Raw genomic sequence first — 16443 nt, 5'->3', positions numbered from 1 at the left:
TTCCCATTTCACATGTGAAATGACTGAGCCCATTCTGGATTATGTTTTTCTTTGTGGGTGCTGTTTACTCCTTCCCTATCATGTATCAGAATTTCTCTTCCAGAATTGTCATTGAATTTAAGCCTCAGCTCCTCTGTGCCCCTGAGCATCTTTTTTATTACAGAAGATAATCTTTTGTAATAATTATTATAGCATTGTATAATAAATACTGTGTCTGTCTCTCCTACAGGCAAACTTGGGCAAGTCACGTAATTTTAGTTTCCTCCCTCCGTAAAATGAGTCTAGTAAGATTTACCACACAGAGTAGCTGTGAGGATTAAATGGCACAGGGTTTGAGCTCTCTGCTCAGGGAGTGAGCTTCGCTGATCTTGACTGTGTACTTCTTGACACAGTTGCTGACACAGGAGAGGTGTTGTTTTGGAGGATGCTGAAGGACAGGGAGAGAAGGAAAAACCAGGACAGCCCAAAGTCAAGACTGCTCAGAGAGAAGAGAGTGTTGGCACTTGCAAATGCCTTACAAAGGGCCGAGTGGATGGCAGTTGAGCACGGACTGTTGGGTTTGGTGATGTTTTGGGGACCGGCTGAGCAGGCTGTGGTGAGGTGAGAGGTAGACTGCAAGTGGCTAAGCAGGAGGAGTGGGTGGGAAGGAAATGGGGGCTGAGGGTGTAGTAGTCATCATCTCTTTCAGGAAGGGAAAAGTGAGGTCAGTAGCAGGGGCCAGAAGAAGGGTTCTTGGTGTGGATGGGAGAGGTCCGAATGTGTCTATCGGTAGAAGTAAGACCCTCAGAAAAGCACGACCGGGGAGAATGTCCTCTCTACCCTGGCGAAAGCTCAGTCCATGCTCAGAATCCTTGTTGCCCCCCCTGGGGACTTGGCTTCATTAACGCTGTTACTTGTTTGCAACTGTGGGGTATCCCAGCGTCTAGTGGGCTTTGGGGTCTTTGGGTAATTGATATGTTCAGCTTGTCTGAGCTGTACTTTCCTCATCGTCTCCAAGAGACGGAAGAAAAGAGAAGAAAAAAAGGACAAATCTTAGAGTGCCTTTGATCTACAAAGGGAGGAAGTTGGAAGGTATACTCATGGGATAGCTGCTGTCTTCTCCATAAAGCAGTCTCCCAGGACCAAGGGAGTGGGAAGGGTTTGTAGTTCTGATAAGACCGGTGGTCGTCATGGAGCCCACCACGTTCTCGCCATTAGAGACACACAGAGGAACGAAGGAGCAGCAGTGAAGGCCTGGGCAGGCATGGAGAGGAAAATTAGGATTATTGTTGACCTTCTGCAGCCAGGTAGAAAGGAATAGGGAGGGTGTGGATAGAACAGGGGGCTGATAAAAATGCCAAAGTATATATGGCATGTGTGCAGGGGTTGGGGGAGAGAGGAAAGAGAGAAAGAGGCTACTATGATGAAATGACCTCCAGAAGAGTCTTGTCATCTATCAGATGGGAGCTGCTGGTCTGGGACAGTGGGTAGGTCTTAAAAGTCTTATGGTGACAGTAAAAATGCAGAGCAGATTCCTTGGAGGAGGATAGAGGGCCCAAAGGTTGTGACCAGAGGGCAATTCCAGAATATTTAATGAAGCAGTTTAGAATGACCAGTGTCAGGGAGTGGTGAGGTCACCCCAAATATTACAGTGTTCTTCATTTCTCTACTTTTTCTTCTGTTCCTCATCATATGAATATCTACCCTCCTCTTCCCAAAGGTAACTTTTAGTCTTTATACAGCTTTTTCTGTGGAGTATATCATTTATTAATATCATTCAGGAAACATTTTTTATTTCTACATTGAGTTTGTAGTGGTTTTTAATGGGTGTATTATATCAACTTATGTACGCATACATTACTTTGTACTCTTTTTTTTTTCCCCTTTGACAAATTCTCAGGTGTGAGGTTACTAAACATAAGGGTGGAAGGGGGTCTCGAAATGTCCTTACTTAATTGCTGCAGCCAGAATTGCAGTGAGCAGAGAGAGGGCAGTAGAGAAGCCAAGTAGCCCATCCAACAATAGAATGAGAATGGAAGCTTTATGGGAATACCTTAAATCCACCTCCCACCCTCCTGGTTCTGTGTGCTGCAGGGGAAAATGGAACTGGCTGGAGTTTTGCATCTGTGATCAGCTCCCTGGAGTTTTGCTTGATCTGGTCTTTGATGCTGTTCTGGCAGGGTGAGGGTGTGGGGGTGGAGTGCTGACCTCAAGATGCTGAAGAAATTGAAAAGATCTAAGTCTGAGAGGGGAGGGTGACAAAAAAAAGAGGCAGGGGGAGTCCATTTATGTGCTCTAGAGTGTTGGGGGCAAGGATAAGAAAACTTCATCTTTAGAAATAAATGGAAATAATTACTTTTATTACAATTCTCACAGTGTTAGTATTTTGAAATGTTTTGACAATAAATGGAAACCTGATTTAGGTAATTATTAAGGAAATAGTATCGCTTCTCGGCCTTTTGGCTAAGATCAAGTGTAGCAAAAATAGTAATATTTTGAATCAGTGATTTCATTAACAGATATTACTATTAACCTATTGTCTTGTATCTTATAATTGTAATGGTTCTCCCTCCCCACCCTCCTTTTTATCTTTCAACAGAAAAAATACAGAAAGGGATTTATTGATGTTTCAAAAATCAAGTGTGTGGAAATAGTGAAGAATGATGATGATGTTGTTCCCTGCCAAAACAAATATCCATTTCAGGTGAGTTGCCATGTGTTTGCCAAAGTGTAATTCTGGGTTTTTAGTCATGCTTACTACTACAGTTTCCTGGCATTGCTGTGGTCGTTGATTAAAAAAAATTTTTTTCAGCTTTTTTAAGGGACAATTGACACATAGGAGTTGTGTATATTTAAGGGGTACGACTTGATGTTTTGGTGTCTGTGTACATTGTGAAATGATCACAGTCAAACTAATTAACATCCATCATTTGACATAGTTACCATTTTCTTCCTTTCCTTTCCTTTCCTTTCCTTTCACTTCCCTCCCCTCCCCTCCACTTCCCTTCTCTCCCCTTTGTTTCCCTCCATTTCCCTTCCTTTCTTTACTTTCCCTTCTCTTCCCTTCCCTCTCTTTTCTCTTTTCTTTTCTTTTCTTTTTTCTTTTCTTTTGTATGTGAGCACTTAAGACCTACCCCCTTAGCAAACTTCAGGTAAACCATCCAGTAGTATTAACTGTAATTACCATGCTGTACATTAGATTTCCAGAACATTCATCTTGCTTAACTGAAACTTCGTACCCTTTGACCAACATCTCCCCATGTCCCCCTCCTCCCTGTCCCTGACAACTACTCCTCTACTCTGCTTCTATGAATTTGACTATTTTAGATTTTGCATAGAGTGAGATCATGTGGCATTTGTTTTTCTGTGTCGGAAGGGAGATTTCTAGCCTTGTATTTATTTGTAGCCCATCAAGATGTTTTTCCCTTGTGACTGATCAAGGGTAAAGTGACAACAGACCAAAGAGAAAATTCTTGGGTTAGTTTCCCAGGCTGAATTTTATTACTATATTAAAAATATTAAGAATAAGACTTTTAATTGCTCACCAGGAGTTACCTGTAAAAGAGGCACTGTGGTTCAAGGTTTGGACTCTGAAGTCAGATCCTGATTTTCTGGATGATTAGCCAAATGGCAATGGGTAGGTTAAGGAGCACAACACTGGGGGGACACCATGTGCAACATGTTCTATATGAATATTGCTTCCTGGAGTTACATAGGAGTGGAGGGTCTGGAGATCAGCCCTTTAGTCTCCTCCTCTATAAAATGTAAATACTGATGTCTTGATGGTCGGATTAATTGAGTTAATAATGTCTGTAAAGCACATAGTATAGAGTTGGGGTAGTATTTAATAAAGTTAGCTACTGCTGTTATTCATAGTGGCAAAAAGAAGGTATAGGAGTGAAACTGAGAGAGTAGTCCATTCATGTAAAATATTATTCAGAAAAATACTAGATTAGAATAATCCCCGAGACACCAAATTTACTTCAGGATCTTCAGTTAATTAGATTGTAAGAAATAAGATTAGTGAAGCATCTTGGCCTCTGTATATTTTTTCTTCGTGAAAACATAGTCCTTTGCAAAATATGTGTCCCACTTGATGTCGGCATGAAGAAATAGGTATGCTTTTGTAAGAAAGGAATGTGGGTTCTTTGGATCCGAAGTGATTGACTTTTATTTGATCATTTCAGAATCATTTATTGGCGCCTGTGGTACCAAAGGCTCTGTGCTAGGCAGAAGTGCTGTGCCTAAGTATTTCTCACCTCATCCACATTTTGTTTTATTTTAGGTTGTTCATGATGCTAACACACTTTACGTTTTTGCACCTAGTGCACAAAGCAGGGACCGGTGGGTGAAGAAGTTAAAAGAAGGTAAAACTCATGTCATATTAGCTATAAATAATTTTAGGATGTTATCACTAAAAAAGAAATACAGCTAATGTATCTTGCATTTATAGTCTTTTAATCTACAGTAAGTGTTTCTCCAAGGACATTCTGTTACTGTGATTCATGTTGAAGAGAGCTTCCTTTTTTATAATCTGATTCCATCCACACTTTCATTTAATGCCTAATGCATTTAAAGATGATAAAGCATCTGGGCTTTTAGGATAACAGGATTTGATTTGCTAAGAAATTGCCTATTTAGTCAACATTTGGTATGGATGAATTGACTTGTGAATACAGTGTTTAAATGGGTGATTTACACTGGACAGTCCTCATCCCTTCTTTTGGTTGTGGGCTGACTTTTGTGTTTATCCATCATGGTATAGCAGAGGTCACTTCTGCTAACAAGGGTGCTTCACCAAAAAAAAAAGGTGAAAGAGAACCAAATGGATTTTCTGAATGCTGGGTTGTATGATGTTGTGAAGGTGTTTTTATAATAAACATAGTATTTGAGAAATAAAGAATGATCAACAGTGTTATTTACAAAACATTCTATCATCTCTGTTTTATTTCACTGATCATTTAATGTGTCTATGAATTACAGAAATAAAGAGCAACAATAATATTATGATTAAATATCATCCTAAATTTTGGGCAGATGGAAGTTACCAGTGTTGTAGACAAACTGAAAAACTAGCACCCGGATGTGAAAAATACAATCTTTTTGAGAGTAGTAAGTATTTATTTTATTTTATAATTATATTATATGTAGGATGTACATGCTATTGGGATAGTGAAACAGTGACTTGATTTTGATTTTTGATTTTGATTTTGGAAAGGCCATCTTGAATGGCCTTTACATTTTCTAGCACAGTGTATTTTGTAAGAATAATTATATTTAGTTAGCAGGGAGGCCATGTCATGGAATCAAAAGGTCTATTTTTGAGAACTTTTATCATAATAAGGAAGCCTACTTAAAATGACTATTAAAAGCATAAGCCTAAAAAAAAAAAAAAAAGCATAAGCCTAATGTGGCACCATCAGCAGCTTTTCTTTTTTCTTTTTTTAATGTTTATTTATTTTTGAGAGAGACAGGGACAGAATGCGAGTGGGTTAGGGGCAGAGAGAGAGGGAGACATAGAATCCGAAGCAGGCTCCAGGCTTCGAGCTGTCAGCACAGAGCCTGTTGTGGGGCTCAAACTCATGAGCTATGAGATCATGACTTGAGCCAAAGTCGGTCGCTCAACCGACTGAGCCACCCAGGCGCCCCTCTTGTTTCTTTTTCCTTTCCTTTCCTTTCCTTTCCTTTTCTTTCCTTTCCTTTTCTTTTGAGAGAGAAAGATAACATGATCAGGGGAGGGGCAGAGGGAGAAGGAGAGAGAGAATCTTAAGCAGGCTCCACACCCAGCATGGAGTTTGTCCAGGGGCTGTGGTCTGAGCTGAAATCAAGGGTCAGAAGCTTAACTGACTGAACCACCCAGGTGCCCCAGGTTTTTTTCCTTCAACTTTATTGAGGTATAATTGGCAAATAAAATTGTAAGATATTTAAAGCATACAGTGTGATGATTTGATGTACTTCTGCATTATGAACAGATCCTTCCCATTGAGTTAATTAAGACATTTATTACCTTACATGTATACCTTTTTATGTGTATGTGTGAGAGTATTTAAGTTGCACATACTCTCTTAGTACATTTCAGTTCTACATTATGGTGTTATCAAGTGTAGTCCCCATGTTATATATTAGACACTCAGACCTTATTTATCTTCTAAGTGAAAATATGTGCCCTCTACCAATATCTCTATCTCCTTCCCCCCAACCCTCATCCCCTGGCAACCACTTTTTCTACTCTCTGTTACCATGAGTTTGACTTTTTTTAAAAAAAATTCCGCGGGGCGCCTGGGTGGCTCAGTCGGTTAAGCGTCCGACTTCAACTCAGGTCATGATCTCGCGGTCTGTGAGTTCGAGCCCCGCGTCGGGCTCTGGGCTGATGACTCAGAGCCTGGAGCTGCTTCGGATTCTGTGTCTCCCTCTCTCTGACCCTCCCCCGTTCATGCTCTGTCTCTCTCTGTCTCAAAAATAAATAAGCGTTAAAAACATTTAAAAAAAAAAATTCCGCATATAAGTGATACCACATGATATTTGTCTTTTTTTCCTGTCTGGACTTACTTCACTTAGTATAACGCCCTCCAGGTTCATCTATGTTGTCGCAAAAGGCAAGATTCCCTTCTTTGTAAAAGCTGAATAAGGTTCCATTGTGTACGTACATACATACACAGTACATTTTTTTTTTAAATCCGTTCATCTGTTGCTGGACATTTAGGTTGTTTTCATACCTTGGCTACTGTGAATAACACTGCTATGAATATGGGAATGCAACTATCTCTTCAAGGTACTGATTTCCTTCCCTTTGTGTATGTACCCAGAAGTGGGATTGCTGGGTCATATGCTAGTTCTGTTTTTAATTTCTTGAGGAACCTCCATGCTGTTTTCCAGAGTGGCTGTGCCAGTTTGCATCCCACCGACAGTGCACGAGGGTTTCCTTTTCTCTACACCCTCACCAGCATTTGTTCTCTCTTGTGTTTTTGATAATAGTCATTCTAACAGATGTGAGATGTACCTGTTGGCCTGTATGCCTTCTGTATGTCTTCTTTAGACAAATGTTTATTCAGGTCCTTTGTAGTGTCTTTAATTGAATTTTTTCGCTATGGAGTTCTAGGAGCTCCTTGTATATTTTAGATATTAACCCTTTATCTGATATGTGGTTTGCAAACATTGTCTCCCCTTCTGTAGGCCGCCTTTCATTCTGTTGATGGTCTCCCTTGCTGAGCAGAAGCTTCTTAACTTGTCATATTCTTACTTGTTTACAAAGAATAAGTCATGGCCCCGATCCCTACGGCATGTATGTAGTCTGTTCAGGAAGGCAAAAAAACAAACCAGCTCTGATAACATTTTAAGGTCTTTTTGGAAATAGTGATACAAGCCGCATGCACCAGGGTGAGAGAGTCCAGGTAGATTTCTGGTCTCTGTTCATCTTCACTTTTTGTTAAAACTATCAATCGTTGGTAAATGGCATTTGGACCTATTTTTGTTGTTGTCATTTGCAGGTATAAAAAAAGCACTACCTCCAGCACCAGAAACAAAGAAGGTAGGTGGACTTTGCCTTTTGGAAGCATTTGCAGTTTGTTAAGTAAGTTTATATTCATTCACGTGATTCTGCCCCTCTGCCCCCCCCCCCCCCCCCCCCCCCCGTCTCATATCGCAAACAGATATACTATGGATTTTTGAATTTTTTTGGTGTCAAATAACATTAATTTAATTATATCAGATATTATCATCGGGGACCCTTCCTCATGTGGCATTTTGCTTTTATTTTGGCCTCAAGATTTGTATAAGGGCTGTGGGACGTTAAAGGACTATTTCAGTCTTAAGACCACAGTACTATGCCGAGGAAGTGACTTCAGTGATTTAATGATATGCTTTTGAAGAGTGGGTGAGGTGATTTAATGATATGCTTTTGAGGAGTGGGTGAGGTGATTTAATAATATGCTTTTGAAGAGTGGGTGAGGTGGAAAACCCCATACGGGGTACTTTGGACCCAGACGGTACCTGATCCAATGTGAATCTGGTACGAGTGACTTTGGGTGGATTCCTTAAACCAAGTTCCCTCAGTTGTAAAATGGGAATTTTATACTCTTATTTCATGGGATCAGTATTAAGAATAAAGGAGAAAAAGTGTGTTAGGTACTAAGTGCGTGCCTTGCACATAGTAGGGACGAAGAAGTGCAAATTCCTCTGACTGAGAGGATACCTGGTAAAAGACTCGCTCCCTAGTGTGCCTTTTCCCCATTGCAGGCCATTTGAATGGTGGGTCCACCATTAGTCCTTTGGTTTCTACTCCCATATTATCCTTAGCTCTCCCTGGAAGGCCAGCCTTGACACCGAGCAGAGGCTGTTTGATGTTTACAGAGGGGTTTTGCTTGTGTCCTATATTCTGAAACTCATGAGAGGTCTAGTAGCATCAACATCATTAAATTCATGGGAAGGTTCCCCGGGTTGTATTATGTAGACTTGAGGTTTCTGCTTTATCCTCTGGTGCTGTGTGGATCACTTAGTGTTTGATTTCATACCCAGTTTCAAGCAGAATGACTAAATTTTCAGATGTTGTCTCCTCTTCTTAGCGAAGGCCTCCCCCACCAATTCCACCTGAGGAAGAAGATAATAGTGAAGAAATCGTTGTAGCCATGTATGATTTCCAAGCGACAGAAGCACATGATCTCAGATTAGAGAGAGGCCAAGAGTATATTATATTAGAAAAGAATGATGTTCATTGGTGGAGAGCAAGAGATAAATACGGGTAAGTGCTTCCTCTCTGTGTATGACACACAAAGCGGGGGGTCGGGGTGGGGGTGAAGTGCTGAGCAAGAAGAGAGTTGTCTGTAACAATCATGTAATGAGACTGGTTCAGCCAGCAAGTAATGGAAGTACACATCGTTACTTTGCAGTAACAAAATGTAGTCTCAGTAATGACTCAATAAATGTAAATGGATCAACCACTTCTTTTCAGAAATTAGAATGCATCACATTGGTCTCTTTCTCATTCATTATGTGTTTAATTAGATAACTTTGATCTTGGGGGAATGATATTTTAGGCTTTTCTCCCCTGAGGTAAGTAATCTTAAATTTTTCTAAGAGGGAGAATGTGTGTGTGTGCTTGTGCGTGCATGCATGTGTGTATGTATAAAATACATGTATACACATATATGCAAGAAATTTAAAAACAAGCATTATTTATACAAGATAATTTTGGATTTAAAGGAACCGTCCTTTCAACTTTATTATTGGTAAGTAATGAATAGATCTGGATAAATGTAGAGGATGAGCATCCTTTAGGCTTCATTAAGGAAACTCTATCCTTTGCTTGCCTCTGAAATATAATCCTGTTTATATTCTGAGTCCTTGTGGATAAAAAGAGGAGGACTTTTTGCTCTGGACAGAGCATACCCTCCCTCCAAATCTACTTTCTCACCTCCTTGCCCCATTCTCAATTCCAGTTCTCTATTCCTCACTTCACCTGTGGACTGATTTACCAATCTTCCCGGTTGGTTTTTTCTAGAGTATTTAAAAGTAAATTCAAATCATTCTGTCAATTTCACCCCTAAGTCTAACTGCTAAAGATGTTTTTGAACAACTACCATGTTGTTATCATACTTAATGATAATTTAAAAAAATACCATCTGTAGACTTTCCCTTAGCATTTTCAGGACAAAGAAGAGTACAAATGAAAGCCCACATATCATGTATCTAAGTATTTTGAAGTTATAAGTCAAGCCGACAGACTGGTCAATAAAATATCATTTATCCTCTAACCTGACAAACGTACCTTCAAAATGACAAGGAGGCAAGGTTTGAATTAAGAGTCCCATGCCAGAAGGTGACAGTGCATGGAGGGCTGACTCCCTGGGGTACCTTCCTTTCCTCTTCCCTTCTACCTCGGTTCTGTCTCACGTGTACCATATGGATCTCCCAGCCATACGTCTAAGCTCTGTCCACATAGTTTACAAGAGCCACTCCCCAACTTGGCCACCCTTGGACCTGGGCTGAAGGAGTTGCACATAACTAGCATAATTTACTTTTCAGAGTCTGCAAGGTGAAAGGTCTGTGTTGGCCTTAGCAATGGACAGAGAGTTTGGGGGTCCTAGTTACCCAGATGATGGTCTAGAGGAGGACTGAGGGAGCATGGACTTTAGCATGCTCTTAGAAGTGTGAGACCACGACAGGGACCTCTCTGATCAAGGTCTAATGATAGTACCAATTATGTAATTCCATTTTTCCCTGAGTAGCTCTAATATGTATTTATACAGTTTAAGTAAGACTAAAACAAGGTCCACATACTGCATTTGGGCTGATAGGTCTCTCTTTTGTTCTACAACAGCCCCCATCCTTTTTTTTTTTTTTTTTTTTTTTTGATTTATTGATGAAACCAGGTCATTTACCCTATGAAATGAGCCACAATCTAGATTAAACTAAATGCTTTCACATGGCGTCATCTAATATGTCTCTGTGTCCTGTATTTCCTGCAAATTGTAATCTAGAGGCTTGATCACATTAGAAGTTGATATCTGGTTGTCCCACTTCTAATGATGTGAAGATTACTCAGTGGTTCAGGTGATGAAAAAACTCATCACGATTGCACCTAATGATTTTGGCATTCATTAGTGATTACTGCTTAGATCCATTATTTCATTAGGGATTGTAAAATGATAATTTTCTGACTCTTCATTCCGTCTACATTTATTAATTCTCTAAAGAACTGCCTCATCAGCCAGTTCATTTAGTTTGTGCAGCAAAGGCAAGAGAAATGTTTGATTCTTTCCTTTTACCAATTTTAGTGCGTTGATAACTGAGCTTCCTCTAGTGATAACAATGGTACCCAATTATTTTTTTTAAGTATTATTATGGATGCATATTGCAACCATTGCAGTCATTATTCTTTTTGCTTGAATTGTCCCATCATAGGTGAGTGGTAGCTGTTTTGGGTTGGGATCACTTAAAACAATTTTTTTAATGTTTTATTTTATATTTGAGAAAGAGAGAGAGCAGGGGAGGGGCAGAGAGAGAGGGAGACACAGAATCCTAAGCAGGCTCCAGGCTCTGAGCTGTCAGCACAGAGCCCGACATGGGGCTCAAACTACTGAACTGTGAGATCATGACCTGAGCCGAAGTTGGATGCTCCACCGACTGAGTCACCCAGGTGCTCCTGGTTGGGATCACTTTAATCTTTCTTAGATTCCTTGCCTTCTGGGTAAAATAAAACAGCTCAAGTTCATCTTGTATTTTTCCTGGCCAAACCTGCAATTTGCCATTTTTGTGAGGAATGCTGCCTCTTAGTGAGTTAATCTTTGGACAATAATCAGAGTGCTAGGATTCTAATTACTACTTGATTGTCATTGTTTCTAGGCCTTTTCAGTGCAACAGAGCTACGTGTGTGTGTGTGTGTGTGTGTGTATTATGAGTTCTTACTAATAGTTCAAATTCAAATTAAAAAAAAATTTTTTTTTTAACGTTTATTTATTGAGAGACAGAGCATGAACAGGGGAGGGGCAGAGAGAGAGGGAGACATAGAATCTGAAACAGGCTCCGGGCTCTGAGCTGTCAGCACAGAGTCCGTCGCAGGGCTCGAACTCAAGGACCATGAGATCATGACCTGAGCCGAAGTCGGACGCTTAACTGACCGAGCCACCCAGGCGTCCCTGAATTCAAATTTAAGATTACTAGGGTTTTACTCAATTTTTAAAATTGTATACATGTATGCCTTTTATCTTACACTGATAATCTGGGCTCCTACCAAGAGTGTACCTATTATGAGTGGGTTTTTTTGGCTAAAAATTTTTTTAATTAAATTTTTTAAATTAAAAAAATTTTCCCAGTTTTATTGAAGTATGATTGATAAGTGAAAATTACATATATTTAAGGTGTACAACACAATGTTGTAATATATGTATGCATTGTGAAGTGATTTCCACAATCAAATTAGAAGACCCATCATCTCACATAGTTACCTCTTTGTGAGCATTTGAGATTTTCTCTAACAGATTTCAGGTATGAGGTCTTCTTCAGCTGTAATGTGTAAGAGTTATGAGGAGTAAAACTGAAATTTCCTTGGCCTCACATAGGCCTTCTCATTCAGTTCCCTTGGGGTATGACCCAAGAATTTGCCTTTGTAACAAGTGGCCCAGGTGATGTTGATATAGAGGTCAGGGACTACTGTGAAACAATGCTCTCCACAGATGTTTGGGACTATTGACAAGATGGGCGTTTTTATCCAACATTTTAACTTTTCTGAAATAGAGATTTCTTTAAAACATCCCAAGAATTCAAGGGAAGCATCGTGAAATGTTAGGAAGGGCTCTGAACCTAGTCACAAGTTCAGATTTTAAGTTCTGACCCTGTTACTGACTAGCTTTGGGACCTGAAGAAAATCCCTTAATCTTTCTAATCTTCATTTTCCTCACCAGGAAGTGGGTACAGTAGTGCCTGCCTACCTCACAATTTTAGGGAAGGCCAAACCAGGAAGTACTTTGTAAAGCATCAAATGCTATAGGTATATTGAATTATTGGGGGTTAGCTAGTTTTTCTTGAAGCTTTAGGCAATATAATGCTTTCATGATTTCATAAAGGCAATAATCTTTCTTTTAATAACTTCTCAGTAAAATAATTTCAGTTTACTTAAAAGTATTTTCCTTCCTTCCAGGAGTGAAGGATACATCCCAAGTAATTATGTAACGGGAAAGAAATCGAACAACTTAGACCAATATGAGTAAGTAAATGGTTTTTTTGTGAATGTGGAGAACCAGAAAATGTTTTCATTTTCCTAGTTATGTAAGACATTTTGGAGATGAATAGATATCTTTCCTGAAGTCAGTTGTACAGAGTGGATGTTGTGAGAATTAGTTTCTCTAAATAGGCTTTACCTGAAGGTACTATGTATGAATGCAGTTACACGGGCAAATATAATTGAATTTATTTTAAACAAATCACAGCTTAGCTGACTTTGAAATACAGATCATTGTTCATTCATTCAGGAAATCAGAATACAGTTTCCAAGAGTGGCCTTAAAAAAAAACAAACATGTTTGTTTCTTTTCTCTTGCTATGATAGCAATATGATCATAGCAATATGAGAGCAATATGTTTAAAATACGAAAAATGTTAATAAAAATTACTCATAAATCAACTAGAGTTGGCCCGTGTTAACATTAGCATATTTCCGTTCAGTTTTTTTTTTTTTTAACTATTATTTAAGGAGCAGAATCATGCTGTGTATGTTTTGTATCCTTTTTGTTCCACTTCACAGTATATTATGAATTGAATTTTCCTCATGCCATTAGGTATTCTTCAAAAACATTTTCATAACTGCATTATGTTTCATTTAGTCACAAATTCATCAGATATTTACTGAGATCCTAGCATGTATGAGGCACTGTGCTAGGCCTTAGCGCATACAACGAGGCACATGCCACATAGATGTGTGATATTTTATATAACCATTGCCTTATTTGTAAGGCACTGTGCTGTGTAGCATCTTTGCTCTGTAACGTTAACTGGGATAACCTCTTTTTGCTTATTGTCTTCAGCGAGGTCTCTAAAAATTTACGTACTGGTCTAAAGGGTAGTGATGAACTTGTTAGGACTCCTAATGCATGCTGTCAAATTGCTTTCCAGAGAAGGCAATGGGCACACTATTTATAAGCCCACTAGCAGTGCGTGGCCAGGTTTTAATGAGAAGCTCATATATACCAGATACTCTTCTGTCGTCATTCTGAGGGGGTCATTCTGATGCTTCATTCACTTATTTAAAAACACCACCATCACCACCACCAACAAAAAGCTGTCTCCTCTGTCCGTATCAGTGCCCGTAAGGTGGATGTACCTTAAAATCTAGAAAAGGATTAATAGCCCTCGGTGGTGTGATCCCCCAAAGTTGTTTTAGAAGTAGATAAGGTATAAAAAATATGTAAAATAAATAGTGTTTCTGTTCTTAAATAAATTCTAGGAAAAAATACCAAAATCTTTAGAATTAGGGAAGGTACTAAACAGTGAAAACTTGGACCTTATTTTCTTTTTCTTTTTTTTAAAGTTTATTTATTTATTTTGATAGAGCATGTGCACAAGTCGGGGAGGGGCAGAGAGAGAGGGAGAATCCTAGAGAATCCCAAGCAGGCTCTGCGCTAACAGTGCAGAGCCCAATGCAGGACCTCATCCCACCAATCGTGAGATCATGACTTGAGCCGAAATCAATAGGTGGCTGCTTAATCGACTGAGCCACCCAGGCGCCCTTGGACCCTACTGTAAAGTGATCTGACAGTCAGCGAAAGACAGATATCATATGTTTTCCCTCATATGTGGAACTCGAGAAACTTAACAGAAGACCAAGGGGGAAGGGAAAGGGAAAAAATAGTTACAAGCAGAGAGGGAGGGAGGCAAACCAAAAGAGACTCTTAAATACAGAGAACAAACTGAGGGTTGATGGGGAGGGCAGGGGAGAGGGGAAAGTGGGTGATGGGCATTGAGGAGGGCACTGGGTGTGATATGTAACGATGGACCACAGGAATCTACCCCCAAAACCAAGAGCACACTGTATATAGTTGACAATAAATTATATTTAGAAAAATGAATAAAGTGATCTGACTGAGACATAACTGATGATTTGAAGAGGGTTATGCTTGGAAGCCAGATAGTCCTTGTCTAATTGTGAGAACTCCCCTGATTCTTGGGATTACAAATCAGGATTTTATGAAGGTTGTGATTCATTGCCATGAATTTTTTGGATTTATCTTAGTTTGGAAATGCCCTCTCTTCTAAGGGACTCTCCTCCTACTCTGTGTGACTAAATGAATTTGCCATGTACGGTCTCTGGTATGGGAATCCCCTCAGCCCTCTGCCCAGGGTCAAGGATTCCACATGGCATGTGCCATGCCTCGCTCAACAAGAACAAAACCTGTTTTCAGTGTAGACAATCAGAGATCCCCCCTCTTCTCCCTCTGTTTTCCCACGCCAAGATTTGTGTTGTTCTCTGCTACAGCCCATGCTGTAACACATCTCAAATGTTCCCAGGGTTTAAAAAAGCCTTTTGCCAGCTCTTGAATCAAGAGTTCTCCTGCTGTTTTTTGGGGCCCAGGAGTCCCAGGCAACAGACAGTCCATGGGGCTGGACTCAGGATTGCCAGGCCCGAGGCTCCCAGGGCCACCAGAACCTAGTTCTGACCTCCACATCCAGGTAACAGTTTGAAGAGGAGAGAGTCAAAGGAGCTGCTGCAGGAAAGAAAGTGGGTTCATGGTGATGGTCATGACAAGTTCTTGGTGGAAGGATGTTAAAGGAAGAAGGTGATAGAAATGAAAGGGCCCTTAGAATAGGGCAAAGTCTAGGATAAAAGGCTTTGAGTGGGTGGCTCAGGGGAAAAGGGTCAAATTACAGAACCAGCAAAGAATCATAGCTGGTTGGTTTGTTTCTGGTTTTCCATCATTTACACTGGTTGTCTTTTTTCTTTTTGTTAAGTTTGTTTATTTACTTTTTGAGAGAGAGAGGGAGAGAGAGAGAAACCACAAGTGGGAGAGCAGCAGAGAGAGACGGAGAGAGAGAAGCCCGAGCAGGCTCCATGCTGACACGGGGCTCCATCTCACAAACCGTTGAGATCTTGACCTGAGCTGAAATCGAGAGTTGGATGCTTAACCAGCGGAGCCAACCAGGCGCCTCCCTTTCACAGAGACATTTGTGTGACCGGCTAGGACAGATGTACGTGGGCCAGCACCAGCCCTTTTGCTCCTTCATGTTTACCCATGTGCAGAGTTCCTCTTGCCAGGATGAGTTCAGCAGAGCCATCCGTGGCCTTCCTGTCTCGCCTGGTGATAAGCATCATAGAAGAGAGAGAGAAGCTACAATGGGCCATTGGGAAATACCACTAATTGATTCATCAGTTTGTTCCTCACTCCTTCCTCCTTTCCTTCCTTCAACATATTCTTAAAGGTCTGAGTTTACATCCTAGGGAGGAGAAATGTCCTTTCTGGGGAATCCGCAAATGCCAGAAAAAGCACTGCTTAGGGCAGGATTTCAAAAAGCCTGCCTGCCCTTTGTACCATGGATTCCTTTTCTTTCTTATTTCCTTTTTCCCTTCCCAGGAGTTGAATGTACTAGATGAAGAAAGGACTCTTTCTTTCTCTGTTTCCTCCTGAGAGCCACAAGTTAGCCTTAACTGTTTTCTTGCATCTGAATGTGAGACTAACTCTCCATTGCTTACTCCTGCTGTGAAGATGTGGGTTTGAATCTTTGTTATTTACAAAGAAAATTTTTTTCCAATCTTTCAGGTTCTGCTCGTTTATAATATATGCCATGAGAACTCCAGTTGCCTTTCCTTAATTAATTTTTGGCTTTTTTGGCATTCTGATGAATGTTTCTTATATCAGTGGAAAAGCTCAGGGACAGAATCCATTATGTTCTCCTCATTTATTGTATCTCTCTATTGCTTTACGGAAGTTGATTGATTACAACTGCAATTTCGTTAAACTTGGTCTCAGTTCATAAAATG

The 16443-nt window shown here is 40.2% G+C and overlaps 1 protein-coding gene and 1 pseudogene across 1 annotated transcript in view; both read left to right on the top strand.

Annotated features, from left to right (window-relative positions):
- Positions 1–16443, top strand: part of TEC (tec protein tyrosine kinase) — a 124655-nt gene that overhangs the window by 86644 nt on the left and 21568 nt on the right. Inside the window, exons 3-8 of the mRNA XM_049632013.1 lie at positions 2579–2683; positions 4265–4346; positions 4963–5091; positions 7467–7507; positions 8541–8716; positions 12614–12679. Coding sequence (XP_049487970.1) covers positions 2579–2683; positions 4265–4346; positions 4963–5091; positions 7467–7507; positions 8541–8716; positions 12614–12679 — 599 coding nt within the window. The remainder of the gene's footprint in view (positions 1–2578; positions 2684–4264; positions 4347–4962; positions 5092–7466; positions 7508–8540; positions 8717–12613; positions 12680–16443) is intronic.
- On the top strand, positions 2423–2553 carry LOC125924193 (uncharacterized; annotated as a pseudogene).

The sequence above is a fragment of the Panthera uncia genome, chromosome B1 (genome assembly GCF_023721935.1).
Source record: "Panthera uncia isolate 11264 chromosome B1, Puncia_PCG_1.0, whole genome shotgun sequence".
In the NCBI taxonomy this organism is placed as follows: domain Eukaryota; kingdom Metazoa; phylum Chordata; class Mammalia; order Carnivora; family Felidae; genus Panthera; species Panthera uncia.
The sequence above is the reverse complement of the archived record's forward strand: the minus strand, read 5'-3'. Positions and strand labels throughout refer to the sequence as shown.